General features: G+C 43.3%; 1 protein-coding gene across 6 annotated transcripts in view; it reads right to left on the bottom strand.

The window, feature by feature from the left end:
- Nucleotides 1-17,878, bottom strand: part of fam210b (family with sequence similarity 210 member B) — a 79,874-nt gene extending 61,996 nt beyond the window's left edge. For 5 of the 6 annotated variants that reach the window (XR_009654516.1, XM_060919107.1, XM_060919109.1 and 2 more), the window contains exon 1: nt 2,805-3,482. Coding sequence is in view for 5 of the 6 variants with exons in the window: in XM_060919107.1 (XP_060775090.1) it covers nt 2,805-3,284 (480 nt within the window). In the remaining variant the exon portion in view is untranslated. Of the gene's footprint in view, nt 1-2,804; nt 3,483-17,535 lie in introns of those variants that run through there. The other variant, XM_060919111.1, reaches the window with a different exon arrangement.
- Nucleotides 17,879-19,331: the final 1,453 nt, after the last annotated feature.

Here is a 19,331-nt window from a genome sequence, read left to right as displayed (position 1 = left end):
AAATAAATGAACAAGTATAATATTTTTGCCTCATTTGTTTGACTTGGTACTTTTTAATCTACTTTTAGGACTTGTGTGAAAATCTGATGTTTTAGGTCATATTTATGCAGAAACAAATTCTAAAGGGTTCACAAACTTTCAAGCACCACTGTAAGCTCAGCAAACACTCACTCTAGTTGCAAAGTATCGTTCTGTGTTCTCGTGCCTGACTGTACCAAGCCTTATTTACTCTTACCAACCTCCGGTGACTTTGACCCTGCTTCTCATTGTTACTTTGACTCTTATCTCACCTGACCTCTGAAATACTGTTTGGACATCGACCAACCCTAGCCTGACCCTGACTACGTCTTCAGTTTGCCTACTTGGTTTCCAGTTTGCGATGGACCCACTCTCCCCTGCATCTGCAAGTGCCTGCACCCTGATAATATGCAATAAAACTTTACATGATTTCACACTTTTAAGCTAATAATGGCTAATCAGGTGGCTGCACTTCTCATCTCATAATCTCTAGCCGCTTTATCCTTCTACAGGGTCGCAGGCAAGCTGGAGCCCATCCCAGCTGACTACGGGCGAAAGGCGGGGTACACCCTGGACAAGTCGCCAGGTCATCACAGGGCCGACACATAGACACAGACAACCATTCACACTCACACCTACGGTCAATTTAGAATCAGCAGTTAACCTAACCTGCATGTCTTTGGACTGTGGGGGAAACCGGAGCACCCGGACAACATGCAAACTCCGCACAGAAAGGCCCTCGCCGGCCACGGGGCTCGAACCCGGACCTTCTTGCTGTGAGGCGACAGCACTAACCACTACACCACCGGTGGCTGCACTTGTATGCGTTATTATAAGTGGGGCTTATACTATCAATATCGATCATGTTTAAATACTGTACCAGTACCCTTTAAAGGATCTACTGCTTGTGTCTTGGTGCCAGATACCACAACACACTTTCAGAGGTCTTGTGGAATCCATACTTCAAAGGGTCAGAGCAGTTTTGGTGGCACAAAGGGGACATAGACAATATTAGGCAGGTGTTTTAATGTTATGGTTGATCGGTGTATGGAAGGAAGGAAATAAATAAATAAACAGATAAACAGCTGAAACATTTTCCCAGTTTTACTTTCAACAAGCTTTTATAATTTGGCTTACTTTTACTCACACATTATTTTTATATTACCATAATTGCCAACCCCCAGAGAATGAAAAGTGGCAGATCAGATTTCGAGACATAGTTAGCCCTTCTTAAGTCCAGGGGCATGTTCCCCCAGAAAATTTGGGAGGGGAAAGTGCAAAATGGTGCATTCTCCTGCATTTTGAGTGCCATAATTGAAGAAAATTGATTGAGAAATCAGACCAACATACTTCACAGAATGCATGCTTCTCACCTTTGATCATACAATGACCAAATTGCCTTGAACTTCTTGTCACAGCAAATCTTTTTTTTTTCTTTTCAGTTTTCATTGTTGGCGGCACGGTGGTGTAGTGGTTAGCGCTGTCGCCTCACAGCAAGAAGGTCCGGGTTCGAGCCCCGTGGCCGGCGAGGGCCTTTCTGTGTGGAGTTTGCATGTTCTCCCCGTGCCCGTGTGGGTTTCCTCCGGGTGCTCCGGTTTCCCCCACAGTCCAAAGACATGCAGGTTAGGTTAACTGGTGACTCTAAATTGACCGTGAGTGTGAATGGTTGTCTGTGTCTATGTGTCAGCCCTGTGATGACCTGGCGACTTGTCCAGGGTGTACCCCGCCTTTCGCCCGTAGTCAGCTGGGATAGGCTCCAGCTTGCCTGCGACCCTGTAGAACAGGATAAAGCGGCTAGAGATAATGAGATGAGATGAGTTTTCATTGTCCATGCTCACCAGAGCATGTTTGGTTTTTACAAATACTGGCACAATTTGTTGTAATCTGTGACCTCATTTGCCAATTGGCTGAACCATTCTGAGAACTAATGCGATAGACGGACAATTTAAATTTAAGATCATTATCGTTCCATTTCACAGGCTCTCATCTTCACTTAATATGACTATTTGATGCTATATACTTGTATCTCCTGTGTCGAAAATAGATGAAGTGAGATCAGAAAAGCAAATCCGACAGTGTTCACAGATTTATTTTGTAATGCAGTATTTTTTTTAGGACTAAAATCGGTAGGCAGTATTCACCTGTCAAAATCGGTAGATTACCGTGTGAATCAGTATGGCTGGCAAGTATGTATTACTATTACGCATGTTACCTTAATTATTGTACTTTTGATTTAATTTAGACACTTCGTTATATATTAAGTATACCTTAATAAATAACTTAAGTGTATAATTACTATTTTCTTCTTTATCACTGCTATTATTTACTTTTTTTGCCATTTTCCTATTTTATTTTTAACTTACGTTTCTTTCTTTATGCTGTTAAGCACTCTGGGCTGTATAATGACTTTATTATTATTATTATTATTAGTTCCAGTACCACCACCACCATGTTGTATAATATTTATAAATAAGGGAGCTGAATTTGAATAAACATCGACTTCTTTTTGAAAACATTTCAGGGTATGTTTGCTATCTGGGGTAGTCTTGTTAGACTAAACTCTAACAAGCGTTCCTAATCTTATGTAGCTTATATCAGCACGAAGACAGAGCGGGCGTTGACCATTATCTCCCAGGCCAGCACCGAACGGTTTGACCAGCTAAGAATACTTGGCAATATACGAACAAAATCGAAATAAAGCAGACAAAGAAATAAAGTGTAACCATCTGTGTCACTTGATGACAAGTGGACAACTAATAATTTTCGTTTGGTGACAAACAGTTTACCTTTTGGACGTCTGGGGCTGATTCCCTCTTCATCCAATTTTCTTGTTTCTGTTTCGAAGCGTTGGATAAAGTACTTGACAGAGGTTTGTCCGTGGAGGAAAGAACGATACACGTTTCGGTGCAAATACAAAATAAGCTTTTCGGTGAATTTAGTCGGTCATTCGTATTACGATCCTTGCTCCTCCATGAAAAAGGCAAAATGAAGTCAAGCCTTGAAACCGATTTGCAGGCCGTGCAAGCATGAGGCACGCGTATGTTGTTTTTCACAGAGTTATCCTGCAACATTCCACTAGGTAGCCGTAAAACACACACACTATTTACGGCTCTGTCACGGAGTTGGGAGCAGGAAATAATGCGAGAGTTATGCAACGTTCCTATGGCGTCCTGTGGTATACTTCTTGCGACCTGCACTGAACCCGCGAAGTTATAATAATTAAATGATGAAGCAATAAAAGACCTTACTCCTCTACGTAAAAACATTGTCTCTTTCTACACCTTACGGCGACTGACCAGCGCTTTGTGAGAGAACTTGTCTCAGGTGAAGATAACAAAAACTACCAGTCATGCTATTACACACACACACACAAAAAAAATAAATGCACTCAAGCTCATCCCACAGGATGGGGACACGCCTCTATCCAGTAAAGTGTTCTGAGCTGAGACAGCAACAAGACAGAAAGAGCACGGCGAATGTAAACCGACTGTGCTCGCCCCCTGTTTTTTGAGAACCGTAGGAGGTTCTTAGCTGTTCGGGGGCGGGTTTAAACTAAGAATGGGTGATACCAGCTTTTTTTTTTTTTAAAGTTATAATACCAAGCAAGAGCAAGATTATCCAGATACTTTAAAATCATCTTGTATAAAAATGTCGAATTTCCGGCCATGCCATAAGATGATTTAAGTAAACATAAAAGTGTCCCCATACACACAAAAACATCTTCGTGATGTTTGCAAGACGTTACTTTTTTCTTTTGGAAGGCGTCTTATTTAGGGTTTTTGCTCATCTTCTTTGGACGTCTCTGGTGAATATTTCAGTGATATCTAGAAAAAGCATTCGAGACGTTCATGAATTACACATGATGTAAATCCGATCTTTTAAAAATGTGTATACGGTGTTCATTGACAGTACGTCTGGTTTACATTGGCCAACATACAGTGCGTTTACATGCACATCCAAATCGAGCTATTGTCGGTAATCGAGCTAAGGGTCCCAGCAAGGGTGCCAGAGAAATCCAATCCTACATGCACACAAGGAAATCGAGCTATTGTGTGAGGTACATTGTGCACCCAAGCCACAGTGGCGCTACACGCCCCATCGTGTTGGTACACTTCCGGTTGTCATCATGAAGAAGAGCTATTCAAGAGTATAAACAAAGTTATCAGTTCCGTGTTCACAAGAAGAACGACGACGAGGACAGCAACCAGGGCTTAATTTGAGCCGGAACATGACAGAACAAGATCCGTAACCTCCGTTGTCGGATCCGGCAGCTATTTTCATTTCATTCGGTGTTCCGGCAACTATTTAAATGGATCAGATCACCTCCGTGACCATCACAAAGGGAAAAAAAATCAAACAATAAATTAAATAAGTAAATAATTTGTTTAGTGTTCGGTTTTGATTTTGATATCTGTTGTTGATTTCTCTCCTATGACATCCACAAAATCTATGCGAAAGGGGAAGAGGGAGAGACATGGGGTGTATACTTCCGCTCAATAGAACACCGGGTTTTTTGTAGCCGTTAGCTTGCGCTGTGGAAAAAATGGCAAAAAAATCAAGAAAGCTTACTAAAATTTTTAAAATGAATTCTCCAACTTGTTTTGTAAACCCTTTATTTCTTAAGTATTACTTGAATTGATTGCACTTATGTTTGCTGGAACTGCTTTTAAATTATTGTCTTTTTTGGGCTTTTTCCACCTTTATTGGATAGGACAGTGTAGAGACAGGAAATGAGGAGAAAAACAGGGAGGGCTCGGAAAATGACCGCAGGCTGGAATCCAATCCAGGTCCCCGGATTTATGGTATGGCGCCTTATCCACCTGAGCCACGAAGTCCCGCTGGCACTGCTTTTAAATACCCTACTTAAATCCTTAAAATGAGTCATTTAACTCATGTCTTGTGTGATCTGATCTCCAATGGTGAAATAAACCGGTTGTGATATAAGTACAGTCTGTTATTTTAGAAGATAAATTTAATATATAATTTAATATATAGCCTAATAAAAAATATTTTATAACATAATATCACGACATATTACTGTCTGTAACTGTTTGTCACTAAAGCGTTTTCTAAGATCATAATGTCTGATATTATTTTTTTTTTACACACACAATAGGCGTGTGTGTGTAAAGTTATAGTAAACCACCCTCCGCCTTTTTTTTTTTTTTGAGTCGCCGGACCCACCCACCTCCTGCGTTCCGGGACCTCCCACTTCACAAATTAAGCACTGACAGCAACATCGATATATATATATATATATATATATATATATATATATATATATATATATATATATATATATATATATATATCAGGGTTTTGAACCGGTTCAAGGAACGAAAACGAAAACCGGGAACTTTTTCTATTTCACATGGAACAGAAACGAAACCAGAAACTTTATTATTTTTTATGTTCCGGTACAGAAACGCTTATTAAAAATAATGGTAACTGGTTAATACCGGTTTTTATTTCGTTCCTCAAAGTTTCTGTAGCCTACAAATAAAAAAGTCATTCTTCTCCTGTGCAAGTTTCTATGACCCGCTGGGGTTCACTTCCTGTGTGACGTTTGCTGACTGAATGGAGAGAGCGGGAAGGTGGACTACTATCACGTCTCCATGTGATAATAAGTGAGTAAGTGCATTACTGAGTGTCTGAGCAAAGAAGAGCCTGAACGTTGCAACCTCCCTATTGGCTGTTTGTAAAAATGTATCAATTGTTGCCCTTCCCACAGGAATCATCGTGGGCTCGAGAGACGAGACCTGACGAGTTAGTTCGTTGGTAGCAGAACAAAATGACTGGACACAAATCAGGTTTTAAGGAAAGAAAATAAACGGAGGGTCGAAAATACAAAAAAGGAGGCAGAAAATGCAAAACGAGTTTTAAGGTAGGACAAATGGTTACTTTTTAAGGCAGCCCGCCGTGGCTGCAGGCTTTCAGTTGTGTCATTGAATGGTTACTTTTCTGAGGCAGCCCACTGTGGCTGCCTGCAGGCTTATTTATTATAGCCCATTTAGTTAAAATAGTTGATATAAAATGTTTATAGTTATGTGATGGTTGTCATGATTTAGACTGGTGTTTTTTGTTTTTTTTGTTTTTTTTTTGGGGGGGGGGGGGGGTTTGCGCGATGCTGCACCCGGGTCCAGATTAGGGCAGAACCGGCCCTGGCTACATTTCAGGTGTAGTTTGTTTTATGTATGTATGTACTTGCATAGATGTGTACTTGGTCTTCCAATATGGCACCTAACAAAATCTCGCGGCGCGGTGACGTCATGCGGTAGCCCTCCATAGGGCCTGACTAGACTTTGGTAACACACTAAACGAATTATCTTTCATTTTTGGCACTTTTTCTGTTTGTGTAGATGGGAAGACATACTGAGAATCCAAATCACCAACATTTGAAATAATAATTGTTTTGAATTATTTCTTGTCTTATTTAATGAAGGTTGTAATAGAATTAGCCTACATTTGGCTTAAGCTGGATGAGACAGAGACATAATTTTATAGCCATTTGTTAAACAGCTGACAGGGAACGTAATTAACCGTTCCGGGAATGAAATTTTTTTGTTCTAACCGGTTCGGGAACATCTATTTAATGGTGGAACCCAAAACCAGAAACGTTAAAATTCCGTTTCTGTTCGGAATGAACCAATAGGAAAAAAATTCTGGTTCAAAGCCCTGATATATATATATATATATATATATATATATATATATATATATATATATATATATATTCAACTCCTTAAGCTGAATGAGCATGAACTCTATCTCCTCATTGTGGTCTCATCACTCGTCACTTCCGGAAGGGGCAGTGCTGAAGTAAGTAGCTCGACTATGTAGCTCGATAGGATTTACATGCACTAAGTAGCTCGGCTACAATCGCTTAATCTAGGTCACGTAGCTCGATTACGAGAAATCCAGTTCGGTTCGATTTCAGCCGAGCTAAGGTGTTTCCATGGCATTTAGAACTTCGATTTCAGTCGAGCTACGGCAGAAATTCGATTTTCTCTATGTGCATGTAAACGCACTGACTGTTTACATAGATCACCATTTTATTTTAATTTGACTATCGCTTGAAAGAAAACTGTTGTGTTAATGAGTGATTGCTGCCCCCTACTGTTCAGGAGATTCACGTGTGGTACCTTGGACATGCTTGAGCACGTTTGAGGCTACGTTTACATTAGACAGTATCTGTCTCATTTTCTTCGCGGATGCACTGTCCGTTTACATTAAACCCCCTGGAAAAGCCAGGAAACGGGAATCCGCCAGCGTCCACGTATTCAATCCAGATCGTGTCAGCTCCGGTGCTGTGTAAACATTCAGAATACGCGAATACGCTGTGCTGAGCTCTAGCTGGCGTCTCATTGGACAACGTCACTGTGACATCCACCTTCCTGATTCGCTGCCGTTGGTCATGTGACGCGACTGCTGAAAAACGGCGCGGACTTCCGCCTTGTATCACGTATTGTATCATGTATTTCATTAAAGAGTATAAAAGTATGAAAATACTGCAAATACTGATGCAAATACTGCCCATTGTGTAGTTATGATTGTCTTTAGGCTTGCCATCCTTCCACTTGCAAGTGGTAAGTGATGTGCGCTGGGATCAGACACACAGCGGCTCAGTCCCGAATCGTGGCTTGTGCACTTCACTCGCGCGCTGTGTGAGCTGCACAGGGCCGGAGTGCGCACCCTCCAGAGGGCACTCGCTGTTCAGGGCGGAGTGATTTGGAGCGCAGGATGCCTGCGGAGCCGAGCGTATCCGCGTATTGGTGTTGCTGTGTGCACGGCTAACGGTTTTAGTGTAAACGCGAATCGTTTTAAGAACATTAATCTGATGATTCGACGTAATGTAAACATAGCCTGAGTCAACCTGGAGACCATCCATGTTAACGGTTGTCGTCGTCATTCTTTTTAGTTATTAGTCTGCACCTAATAAATCAAAGCAGTCACTGCTATGGAGCAGCCTAAAGACGTCAGCGGGGTGAGATGTTTCTTAGGCATGGTCAACCACCTCGGCAAATACATACCTCAGCTAGCCGAGAAGACACAGCCATTGCGAGACCTTCTGAGAGAAAAAAATGTGTGGACATGGGGACAACCCCAGCAACAGGCATTTGACAGCATCAAAGGAGAGTAATCTGTGATTGGTTGAAGAGAGCAACTGGACTTGCTTGACGATTCTTGAAAACGTTTCGCCTCTCCTCCGAAAGGCATCCTCAGTTCTGTCTGACTACTAGGGAGTATCCAGTATTTATCCTCTCATGGATCATCATAGAATCCAAATCAGAATGCTGATGGCTGCATTGTAGGTGGCTGATGTCATAGACACCCACCTCTGTTCAATGATGGTCGTTCCAGGTTGACAAAAATGAACAATCCTCTCTGGCTAAGATGTCTGCCAGTTTTCTGGAAGTCCTCTCATACTCCCACACCAGTCGAAGGGATCTCATCCCAAAGTGCATAGAAACATATCTGTGAAGAAACTCAGTTGTCCAGGTACATAGTAATCTGTGATTGGTTGAAGAGAGCAACTGGACTTGCTTGACGATTCTTGAAAACGTTTCGCCTCTCCTCCGAAAGGCATCCTCAGTTCTGTCTGACTACTATGAGTATGAGCAGGAGTATGAGAGGACTTCCAGAAAACTGGCAGACATCTTAGCCAGAGAGGATCATTCATTTTTGTCAACCTGGAACGACCATCATTGAACAGAGGTGGGTGTCTATGACATCAGCCACCTACAATGCAGCCATCAGCATTCTGATTCGGATTCTATGATGATCCATGAGAGGATAAATACTGGATACTCCCTAGTAGTCAGACAGAACTGAGGATGCCTTTCGGAGGAGAGGCGAAACGTTTTCAAGAATTGTCAAGCAAGTCCAGTTGCTCTCTTCAACCAATCACAGATTACTATGTACCTGGACGACTGAGTTTCTTCACAGATATGTTTCTAAATCAAAGGAGAGCTCAGCAGTCCACCCATCATGGCCCTGTACAACACACAGGCATATGCAGTTGTGTCCACCAACTCATCCTCATGTGCACTGGGAGCTGTCCTACTACAGAAGCAAGAAGACCACACACTGAAACCAGTCGCGTACGCTTCATGTGTGCTTAGTGACACAGAAAGTAGATACGCCCAGATAGAAAAAGAGGCCCTTGCCGTCACATGGGCATGTGAACGCTTCTCAGACTTTCTGGTCGGTATAGACTTCCATATAGAAACTGACCACAAACCACTCATTCCTATGTTAGGATTAAAAGACTTAGACGAACTCCCCCTGCGCATTCAAAGGCTGCGCATGAGACTGATGCGCTACTGATACACAATCGCACATGTTCCTGGAAAATACATGGCCACTGCAGACGTCCTGTCAAGAGCTCCCCAGGATGGACAGCCGGACACTCCCCTGGAAACACAGCTGAACCTGTATGTTGACATGATCCTGTCCAGTCTTCCAGCCACAGAGAAAAGACTAAACGACATAAAAGAACATCAGGACAGAGACAAGATAATACAAGAGGTGAAAAAGTACTGTCAGGAAGGATGGCCTGAGAAATACAGAATGGATGCAAGGACTTGTCAATATGCACCATTTGCAGCAGAACTAACAGTAGAGAAAGGCCTACTACTGAAAAATAAAAGACTGGTCATACCCAAGACATTACAGAAGGACATATTGGAGAAGCTGCATGTGGGCCATCTTGGCATAGTCAAGTGCCAGGACCAGGCCAGACAATCTGTCTGGTGGCCAGGTTTAAGCAACCAACTCAAGAACCTGGTAGAAACATGTGACACCTGCGCATGCGAGAGAGTCCACCTTAAAGAGCCACTGATCCCTTCCGACATCCCAGAGAGACCATGGGAGGTCGTTGGAGCCGACCTGTTTGAGTGGAACCAGCATCAGTAGCTCCTAGTGGTAGATTATCTTTCACATTACATTGAGATAGCCAAACTGTCCAGCACTACGTCAGCAGCAGTCATAGAGCATCTCAAGAGTATCTTTGCTAGACACAGGATTCCAACAACAGTAAGGTCAGACAATGGTCCTCAGTTTTCGTCTGATCTTTTCCATCAGTTTGCAAAAGAATGGTCATTTAAACACATCACTTCAAGCCCGAGACTTCCTCAAGGTAATGGGGAAGTGGAAAGAGCAGTGAGAACCATCAAAAATATGCTGAAGAAGAGTCCGATCCATATCTAGCACGCATGACCTACTGCGCGACCCCTCTATTCAATGGTCACAGTCCAGCTGAACTACTGATGGGAAGGTGCCTTAGAACCACACTGCCTGTCGTACCATCTTCTCTCAGACCCAGATGGACTAATCTACAACAACTCAGACAAAAGGAACAAGAAGGCAAAAAGAGACAACAGCGTGACTTCAACAGGCGACATAGAGCACACCACCTGCCTTGGCTCAACACTGGCGACCAGGTCTGGGTGTCAGACACAAAGGAAAGAGGGACAGTGTTGAAAGTGCCCCACACACCTAGGTCTTACCTGGTCGAGACCCCCAGTGGAGTTCTCCGCCGCAATCAACAACATCTTGTGAACACACCTGCAGCTCCAGCAGAGCCTGGGGACTCACCTGATACTCCACCAGACACTGCTGCCGCGGAACCTCAGCTTGCACCGCACAGTTCTGCTGAACAGGAGCCCTTGCAGCCCAGCAGTCCAGAGCAGCAGAAAAGATACCCAGCAAGAGAAAGAAGAGCCCCAGCGCACCTGAAGAACTTTGTTACTAGTTAGGAACTGAGTGGTCCAAGGGTCAGAATAAAACCCTCGCTCAGATTGAAGGCTGGGCAGTCTACCCCACCTTCATAGTTAGGTTTGGTAAGAGAGAAAAAAAGAAAAAAGAACAGATGTGAAATGAGAAAGTGTTCTATGTGAAGAAAAAATGTTCCATATAAAGAAATATGTCACTAAGAGTTTATCTTAGTAAGACGTAATTTCTGTTGAGTCTCTAGTTATAAGAATAGTCATATACATTGAAGTTATGGAAAATATTGAGTTGACAGTAAAACTTTAATGACAGTAATGACTGTAATTACAGAACTAAGAAAGGGGGATGTTGTGTTAATGAGTGATTGCTGCCCCCTACTGTTCAGGAGAGTCACGTGTAGCACCTTGGACATGCTTGAGCACGTTTGAGTAAACCTGGAGACCATCCATGTTAACGGTTGTCGTCGTCATTCTTTTTAGTTATTAGTCTGCACCTAATAACATAACAAAAACTGCACTAATAAATGAAAAAAGTTCATAATATTAAAATGATCAGTGATATATTTTCCAACTAGCCTAGTCAATCAAATTTAATGAGAAAACAGTTGGCCCAATTAAACCCAGACAGCAAAATTTGTCTGGCCCACTTCTGGACCAGACCCTTGCTTCAGTTCTGACCCATTTATGATTGTTATGTAAAATGACTCTTATTGTTTATTTTAGCTCAAAACTGTCCCAGACAATGTAAACGTGATCTGCCTGAATGGCAGCTGAGTGTCTGCTTGGTCCCTGGCCCAAAACTAGCCTGCACACTGTAAAACGTCTTATTGATTCTTTTGGCCCAGATGTGGCTCACACAATGTAAAACTTATCTTTCTGAATGTTATGTTGCTTCCAAATATCTCTATAGAGATCTTGCAGTCACGTGACCGGAAAGTACACTGCCGCCATCTTGTCGGTAAAAAACACAGCTGAATACTGCTGCACTCGTGTACAGAATGGATCAATTTCAACCGACGGACTACACGGCTCATTTTTCTAATGAACAGATAACTAGATATATGTCTAAAATAAACGATCTACAGATTAGTGACCCTTATGGCTTACCGGACGTAGTTTTCACGACCGTGTCAGTGGATTTTGAACTGCCAGCGGAATACCCAGACGTGTATAATTACCTCATAAACTTTTCCTCGCTGTTCAGTGGTGAAGCACTGCGTGCTTATAAATCTCTGGACAGTTATCTTTACAGAAATTCAGGATTTGTCAGCGACTCAGATGTGGCATCTTGTAAACAAGAAAATAACAATCCTCATTGGACGGGTAAGTCACTTAAGTATTGAGTATAGCACTGACCAGCCGAATAGAATAAGGTAATTCCAGCTGTAATTCCAAATCATCTGTCTTGTTTACCATGGATCTGGCGTTGGAGAGATAGAGGCTTAGCAGTGGAGGTTTGAGTGGCTGTTTTCTGAGCTTAGTCAACAGGCCGGCTCTGCAGCCTCGCTTTTGCTTCCTCTCCCGGCGCCGCCTCCTTCGCTTTGCTTCCGATAACAATCCACGGAGACCCCGCTGGTCTCACTATCTCGTCCAAAATGTTGTGCATGCGATGGAAATCGCTACAAACTGTCATTTTCTGCTGGAAACCAATGTGCAGTAAGTCCATACGGTTGTAGTGGATATTGAAGTCCGGTACAGACAAACAACACACAAAAATACACACAAAAAACATAAACGTGCACAGGTAGGGAGAGCTTGTAGCCGCAGCCGTTATAGTAAAATTGTATATAGTAGGGTTTTCCAGAAGAAAAGGTAGAACTAGAAGCAGAAGTAGAACCAGAAGTAGAAGTAGAAGGCGGAAATATGGCATTTGACCGACAAGATGGTGTCTGTCACAATCTGGATCGGCTGTGACATCACATGCAAGTGCTCCATATGCAAACAATTCTACACTTCAGATAGAGCAACATGGACACACTTGTGGCTGGTTCACTCACTTCTTCTGGTCATGTTTTATTAAATGTGCATTCCAACCAGTAGTACAGAACATCAGCGCCACCTGTTGGTAACAGTTAATATGGTGCAAACTTTGGCTTATACATAACATCTCCCCACTAAGCTATGTTGTCCATCAACACATGGGTATTTCTTTTGTACAATGAAGGTTGCTATTCTTTTACACAACAATAAGGTTTTTTTTTTTACAACAACACAATACTCAAAATGGACAGCGATCTTAATCTCATCTCATCTCATTATCTCTAGCCGCTTTATCCTTCTACAGGGTCGCAGGCAAGCTGGAGCCTATCCCAGCTGACTACGGGCAAAAGGCGGGGTACACCCTGGACAAGTCGCCAGGTCATCACAGGGCTGACACATAGACACAGACAACCATTCACACTCACACCTACGGTCAATTTAGAGTCACCAGTTAACCTAACCTGCATGTCTTTGGACTGTGGGGGAAACCGGAGCACCCCCACGCGGACACGGGGAGAATATGCAAACTCCACACAGAAAGGCCCTCGCCGGCCCCGGGGCTTGAACCCAGGACCTTCTTGCTGTGAGGCAACAGCGCTAACCACTACACCACCGTGCCGCCCGATCTTAATCTTAATTCTGTCAAATCAACTTGTATGCTGCAGACAATGTCTCAGAACCAGACAATCTTGTATTCTTTCAACTAGGCAAAATGTTCACTCATCACGGTAGCAAACTGGTGGTTTGGTAATCCTCACGAGATAATGTCTCACAGTCTCTGTCACTTGTGTAAGTCCAGTCTACGGTGGTTCAGTGGACTGCTTTGTTTTTGATGGTTTAATGGTGTCAGAGACTCGATCATGCTTTTGCTCTTAGTGAGGTGCACTAGGTGGAAGTGTGGTGCAACTCTCATTCGGTAACACTGGAGGACTGTCACAAAGGTTCACAGCAGTCTGCTGACACTGTGAAGGATCCAGACGCGTCAGCATTTGATCCACATGGTGCTTCCATGTGCCTTGTGTTCCCACATTTACTTTGTATGACACAGGTCCAGTCTTTTCCATGACAACACCCTGTGTCCACTTCTCCTCCCCCTTTCTATAGTCACACACAAGGACTGACTCTCCAACATCAAACTGTCTGTCCTTAGAGCATAGTTGGTGGTGTTGCCATTGAGCATCCTGTGACCTTTGCACTGCTTCAGTCACGCTGGGTTTCAGGAAATCCAGCCGTGAACGCAGCCTGTGTCCAAGGAACAGCATTGCTAGTGTTTCTTGGGTTGTCGCATGGGGAGTGTTCCTGTATGTCAACAGAAAAGTATCAAGGCATTGTTGCACCTGTGCTGTACCTTTCGAGGACTTTAAAGCTTGTTTAAACATTTGCACAAAGCGTTCCGTCAAGCCATTGGTGGAAGGATGGTACAGCGCGGCACGAATGTGTTGGACTCCAATGGACTTCAGAAATGCACTGAATTCTTCAGAGCAAAACTGGGTTCCATTGTTGCTCACAAGGATGTGGGGAATGCCATAGCAACTAAACAGTCCTCTGAGCACTTGAATGGTCTTAGTAGATATGGTGCTGTCCATGATATGTACCTCAGGCCACTTTGAATGAGCATCCACAGCGACTAGGTACATGTGTCCTTCAAATGGACCAGCAAAGTCCACATGTATCCTTTCCCAAAGACTGGAGGGCCACATCCACAGGTGTAGAGGTGCTAGCCCAGGGTCTTTTTGTACCCTCTGACAGGAGTGACAGGATTTAGCCTGGAGCTCGATTTGAGAATCAATGCCGGGCCATCAAACATAACTGCGTGCCAGGCTCTTCATCCTCACTACACCTGGGTGTGCAGTGTGAAGTTCTTTGAGCACCCGGGGCGCAGTTTGGGTGGCACAATGACTCTCACACCCTACATGAGGCATCCCTGTTGTATAGTGAGATCTTGCCGGCGCAGCAGGTAGGGCGACAGCTCTTCACCAGCATCCTTTGCAGCTGGAAAATGACCAGTTGAGGTCATTTCCAGGACACATGACAAGATGGGATCAGATATGGTGTCACGTCTGATCTCGGTGTTACTAACTGGTAAGGTGTCCAACTGCAAGGTGTAGAATACATCTACTGCACTCAACTTCTCCTTTTGGGTGTGTGTGAGTGGTAGCCTTGACAGTCCATCGGCATTTGCATAATGCACCTTTTCGATATTGAATGGTGTAATCGTGTGCAGACAGGAGTAGCGCCCAATGCTGCATTTGGGCTGCAGCCATGGACAGGGTACTTTTCACTGGACTCAGGATGGAGGTCAGCGGGTGATGGTCAGTGAGTAGGGTGAACTTGTTACCATAGAGATACTGGTGAAACTTACGTACTCCAAAGACAATTGCCAATGCCTCCCTCTCGATGCGATGCTTCACCGTATGGCATGGGAGCAGTGCTCTCGCATGTCATGCCTAACAGAGAAGAAAGACCCATCGCCTATGCATCACGCACACTCAGCTCTGCTTTGCTGAGCATGCGTGATGCATAGGCGATGGGTCTTTCTTCGCTGTTAGGCATGACATGCAAGAGCACTGCTTCCATGCCATACGGTGAAGCATCGCATGCGAGGTGGAGCAGCAGCTCTGTATTGTAGTGGGTGAGTACTTCCTGTGATACAAGGAGTGCTTTAGCTTTCTGAAATGCTGACTCACAGGTTGAGGTCCATTGCCATTTCTTTTCTTTAATGAGCAGTTCATTGAGTGGTCTTAGAACAGTGGCCAGGTTTGGAATGAAACGTCCATAGTAGTTCAGCATTCCTAGAAATGAACGTAGCTGACTAACATCACCTGGTGCTGGGGCTTCCACAATGGCACGTACCTTCTCTGGTGATTTGTGGAGCCCAGCTGCATCGATGATGTGGCCTAAATATTCCAGACTCCTGGAAAAACAGGCACTTCTCTTGCTTGAGATGCAGGCCCTGATCTTCTAGCCTGCCCAAGACTGCATCCAGAGTTTTGAGGCGAGACTGCTCATCAGGACCACCGACAAGAATGTCGTCCAGGTAGCAATGAGTGTATGGCAGTCTGCAAAGCACTTTGTCCATAGCCCTTTGGAATAAAGCAGGCAATGACGCTACGCCAAATGGTAAGTGGGTGAAACGAAACAGTCCTTTCTGTGTTGTGATAGTCAACAGCTCTTTTGATTGTTCTTCCATCTCCATCTGTAGATAAGCATTTGATAAGTCCAACTTACTGAAGCGTTGACCTCCTGCTAGAGATGCAAAGAGGTCCTCAATGCGTGGAATTGGGTACTTATCCACACAGAGGGCTGGGTTGAGAGTGACCTTGAAATCCCCACACAGCCTCACTGCATTATCTCGTTTAATCACTGGCACTACGGGTATACCCCAATCACTGTGCTCTGCAGGCGATATCACTCCCAGTTCTGTCAGAAGTTTTAACTCGGCCTCCACTCGTGGTCGCAGGGCATAGGGCACATTGCGTGGAGGACAGAATTTTGGAACACTGTTGGGTTTAAGTGTCAACGTGGCTTTAATCCCTTTCATTGTTCCAAGCCCTTTAGAAAAAACAGCTGAGTGTCTCTTTAACACAGCCTCCAAGGTGTCTTTCTCTTTGCTCAATGGCATACACAGTCTTTAAATCTCTCCAGTTTAATTTAATAGCTCTCAGCCACTCTCTACTAAAAAGTGGTGGTGCATCTATTTTTACAACGTACAAGGGTAACTCAGCACACTGCTTGTTCAACTTTACCTGCACCTTTATGACCCCTTCAGGTGTGAAAGGTTCTCCTGTGTATGTCCTTAGCATGACATCAGTGGGTTGTAAAGGCAGCTGGCTGAGCGTGCTTTTGTACTGTTCCCAAGGAATCAAAGACACAGCGGTCCCTGTATCCAATTCCATCTCCATCTTCTTTCCATTTAATATAGGCAGCACAGAGATTCGTGAATATTTCCCCTTTTCAGACAATGCACAGTCCCAAACCAGAGTCAGTATCAGATTTAGTTTCCTTGCTTTCACTTTCATTTACTCTTGCATCCACATGATGAATTCTCTTCTTTTTGCTTTTAACACTGTGTTTGATTGCATTACCTTTCTGCTCAGATTTTTCTTCCTTGTGTTTCCATCTGTCTTGGTTGCTTTGGCCCTTGCTCATGCACATCCTTTTTGTGTGACCTACCCTCTTGCACCAGTGATATTCACAATCTTTATACCAGCAGTCTTCCTCACTATGGTTTGTCTTCCCACAGCGGCAACACTTGTCCTTTTGTGAAAACACAGCATTTAACTCTGTAATACTACTGTAATAATACTGTGTCTGCAGGGAACTACTTAACTGCTGCACGTCGCGCACTGCTGTCTCTGCTGACACAGCATAATCCACAGCTTTCTTAAACATGAGATCTTTCTCAGTCAACAGGTGCTTTTAGACAGTTTCACACTTTAATCCACAAACAAATCTGTCTCTTAGTGCATCTTCCAAATATGCACCAATTTCACAATGTTCAGAGAGTTTCTTTAGCACAGCAACGTACTGCACAACTATTTCTCCTTCCCCCTGATTTCGCTTGTGGAACCAGAGCCTGTCTGCTATCACGAACGGCTTCAGTGCGAAATGGTCATTCAGGACATCCACAACACCCGTCAAAATCCACATCCACAGTAGTGCTAGGAGCAATCAAATTACGAAGCAGTCCATAAGTCTTAGGACCCATCACACTAAACAATACAGCTAGCTTCTTTCCTTCCTGAATGTCATTTGCCTTGATGTAATGATCAAAACATTCAATATACGTCATCCATTGCTCACTTGCCTCATCAAAAGCATCCATATGTCCCATTATTCCAGCCATGATGCATCTGCTTCCGATGACTTGCACTGTACCAGAAGATTCGTCAGATGAAGACTAACTCATCCCTTCTTAGCAGCCAACTTGTTAGCACATTAGCTATCTAGTATCCTGCACAGCATGGTCATTCTTTTCAGTTAAAAAAAAAAAACTTCCCCAGCATTGTCCGCCACTTGCAGATGATATGAAAAGTCTTCAGAACTACACAACTCGTCACCAATTTATGTTACGTTGCTTCCAAATATCTCTATATGCAAACAATTCTACACTTCAGATAGAGCGACATGGACATACTTGTGGCTGGTTCACTCACTTCTTCTGGTCATGTTTATTACATGTGCATTCCAAACAGTAGTACAGAACATCAGCGCCACCTGCTGGTAACAGTTAATACTGTGCAAACTTTGGCTTATGCATAACACTGAAAGTTAGCTCAGTGTTTGCTTGGTGCCCAGACCAGATGTGGCCCATAAAGTGTAAAATGTGCTTGAAAATAAACAGAAATTAAAAACCCATAATCTGTTTAAAAATATCAGTCAAGTTTCAAGTCAAGTTTATTTGTATAACAATTTAACAACAGACCCTGTCACAAAGCAGTTCTACAGAAAATTAAGGACTTTAAACATACGAGATTTTTTTATCCCTAATAAGTTTATTTATCCTGAATAAATGTATTTACTGATTGATTTATAAGTTATTTTTCATTAACAATAACAAAAACAACCGAACAGCAAATACTTAATAATAACAACGATGAAACATTTTTAAAGAAGAAGAAGAAGCCTTTATCTGTCACATGCACAGTCAAACACAGTGAACGTCATCTTCTGCATTTAACCCATCTGAAGCAGTGAACACACACACGCACATGCAGAGCAGTGGGCAGCTATACTACAGTGCCCAGGGAGTGGTTGGGGGTGAGGTGCCTTGCTCAAGGGCACTTCAGCCCAAGGACGCCACATGTTAACCTAACCTAACCGCATGTCTTTGGACTGTGAGGGAAACCAGAGCACTCGAAGGAAACCCATGCAGACACAGGGAGAACATTCAAACTCCACACAGAAAGGCCCCCGTCAGCCGCTGTGCTCAAACCCAGAACCTTTTAGCTGTGAGATGACAGTTCTAACAACTATACCACGATGCCACCCAATAAACAAATAATAAACAAATATAACTGCTAGCGACAATAAAGGGCCCTCACACGTGAGGCCACCCTATCCCGATTTACAATATCAATTCAAAAGATATCCTAGAACATATGCTGGTGTAAAGTTCCATGTGTTTTCAGCCACTGTAAGCCCTTCAAAAAAATGCAGGAAAATTTGAAAGTCCCACATTCTATTTAGTATTGGGCGCCATAACATTCTCGTTTGAGGTATCCACTATTCCTTCACAATTTATCACAATTAATTGCAATTTATATTGCAATTTTGTTCATAAAGGGGCACTCCACACACCTACTAAATTTGACACGGATGTGTGAAACAATATACTGGGCAGGAGTCTCAATTACATATGGGGGCACTATGGAGTCCCATGGACAGAGCTGGGGTTAAAGCCCCTATTGCTGACTAGCGGTGCGCATGATTGACGTGTACATGAAATTTTCTGAGTTTTCAAATATTTCCAAGGTGTCAAATCAGTATTTTTGCACTAGGGGGTGCTATGTACAGTAGTTAATGAAGGCCACCTAGACTGATTTACCATATCAACTCAAATTATATCATAAGACAAATATATGTGCAAAGTTCGATGAGTTT

The sequence above is a fragment of the Neoarius graeffei genome, chromosome 4 (assembly GCF_027579695.1).
Source record: "Neoarius graeffei isolate fNeoGra1 chromosome 4, fNeoGra1.pri, whole genome shotgun sequence".
Lineage (NCBI taxonomy): Eukaryota > Metazoa > Chordata > Actinopteri > Siluriformes > Ariidae > Neoarius > Neoarius graeffei.
Note: the sequence above shows the minus strand (reverse complement) of the source record. Positions and strands in the feature narration are given on the sequence as shown.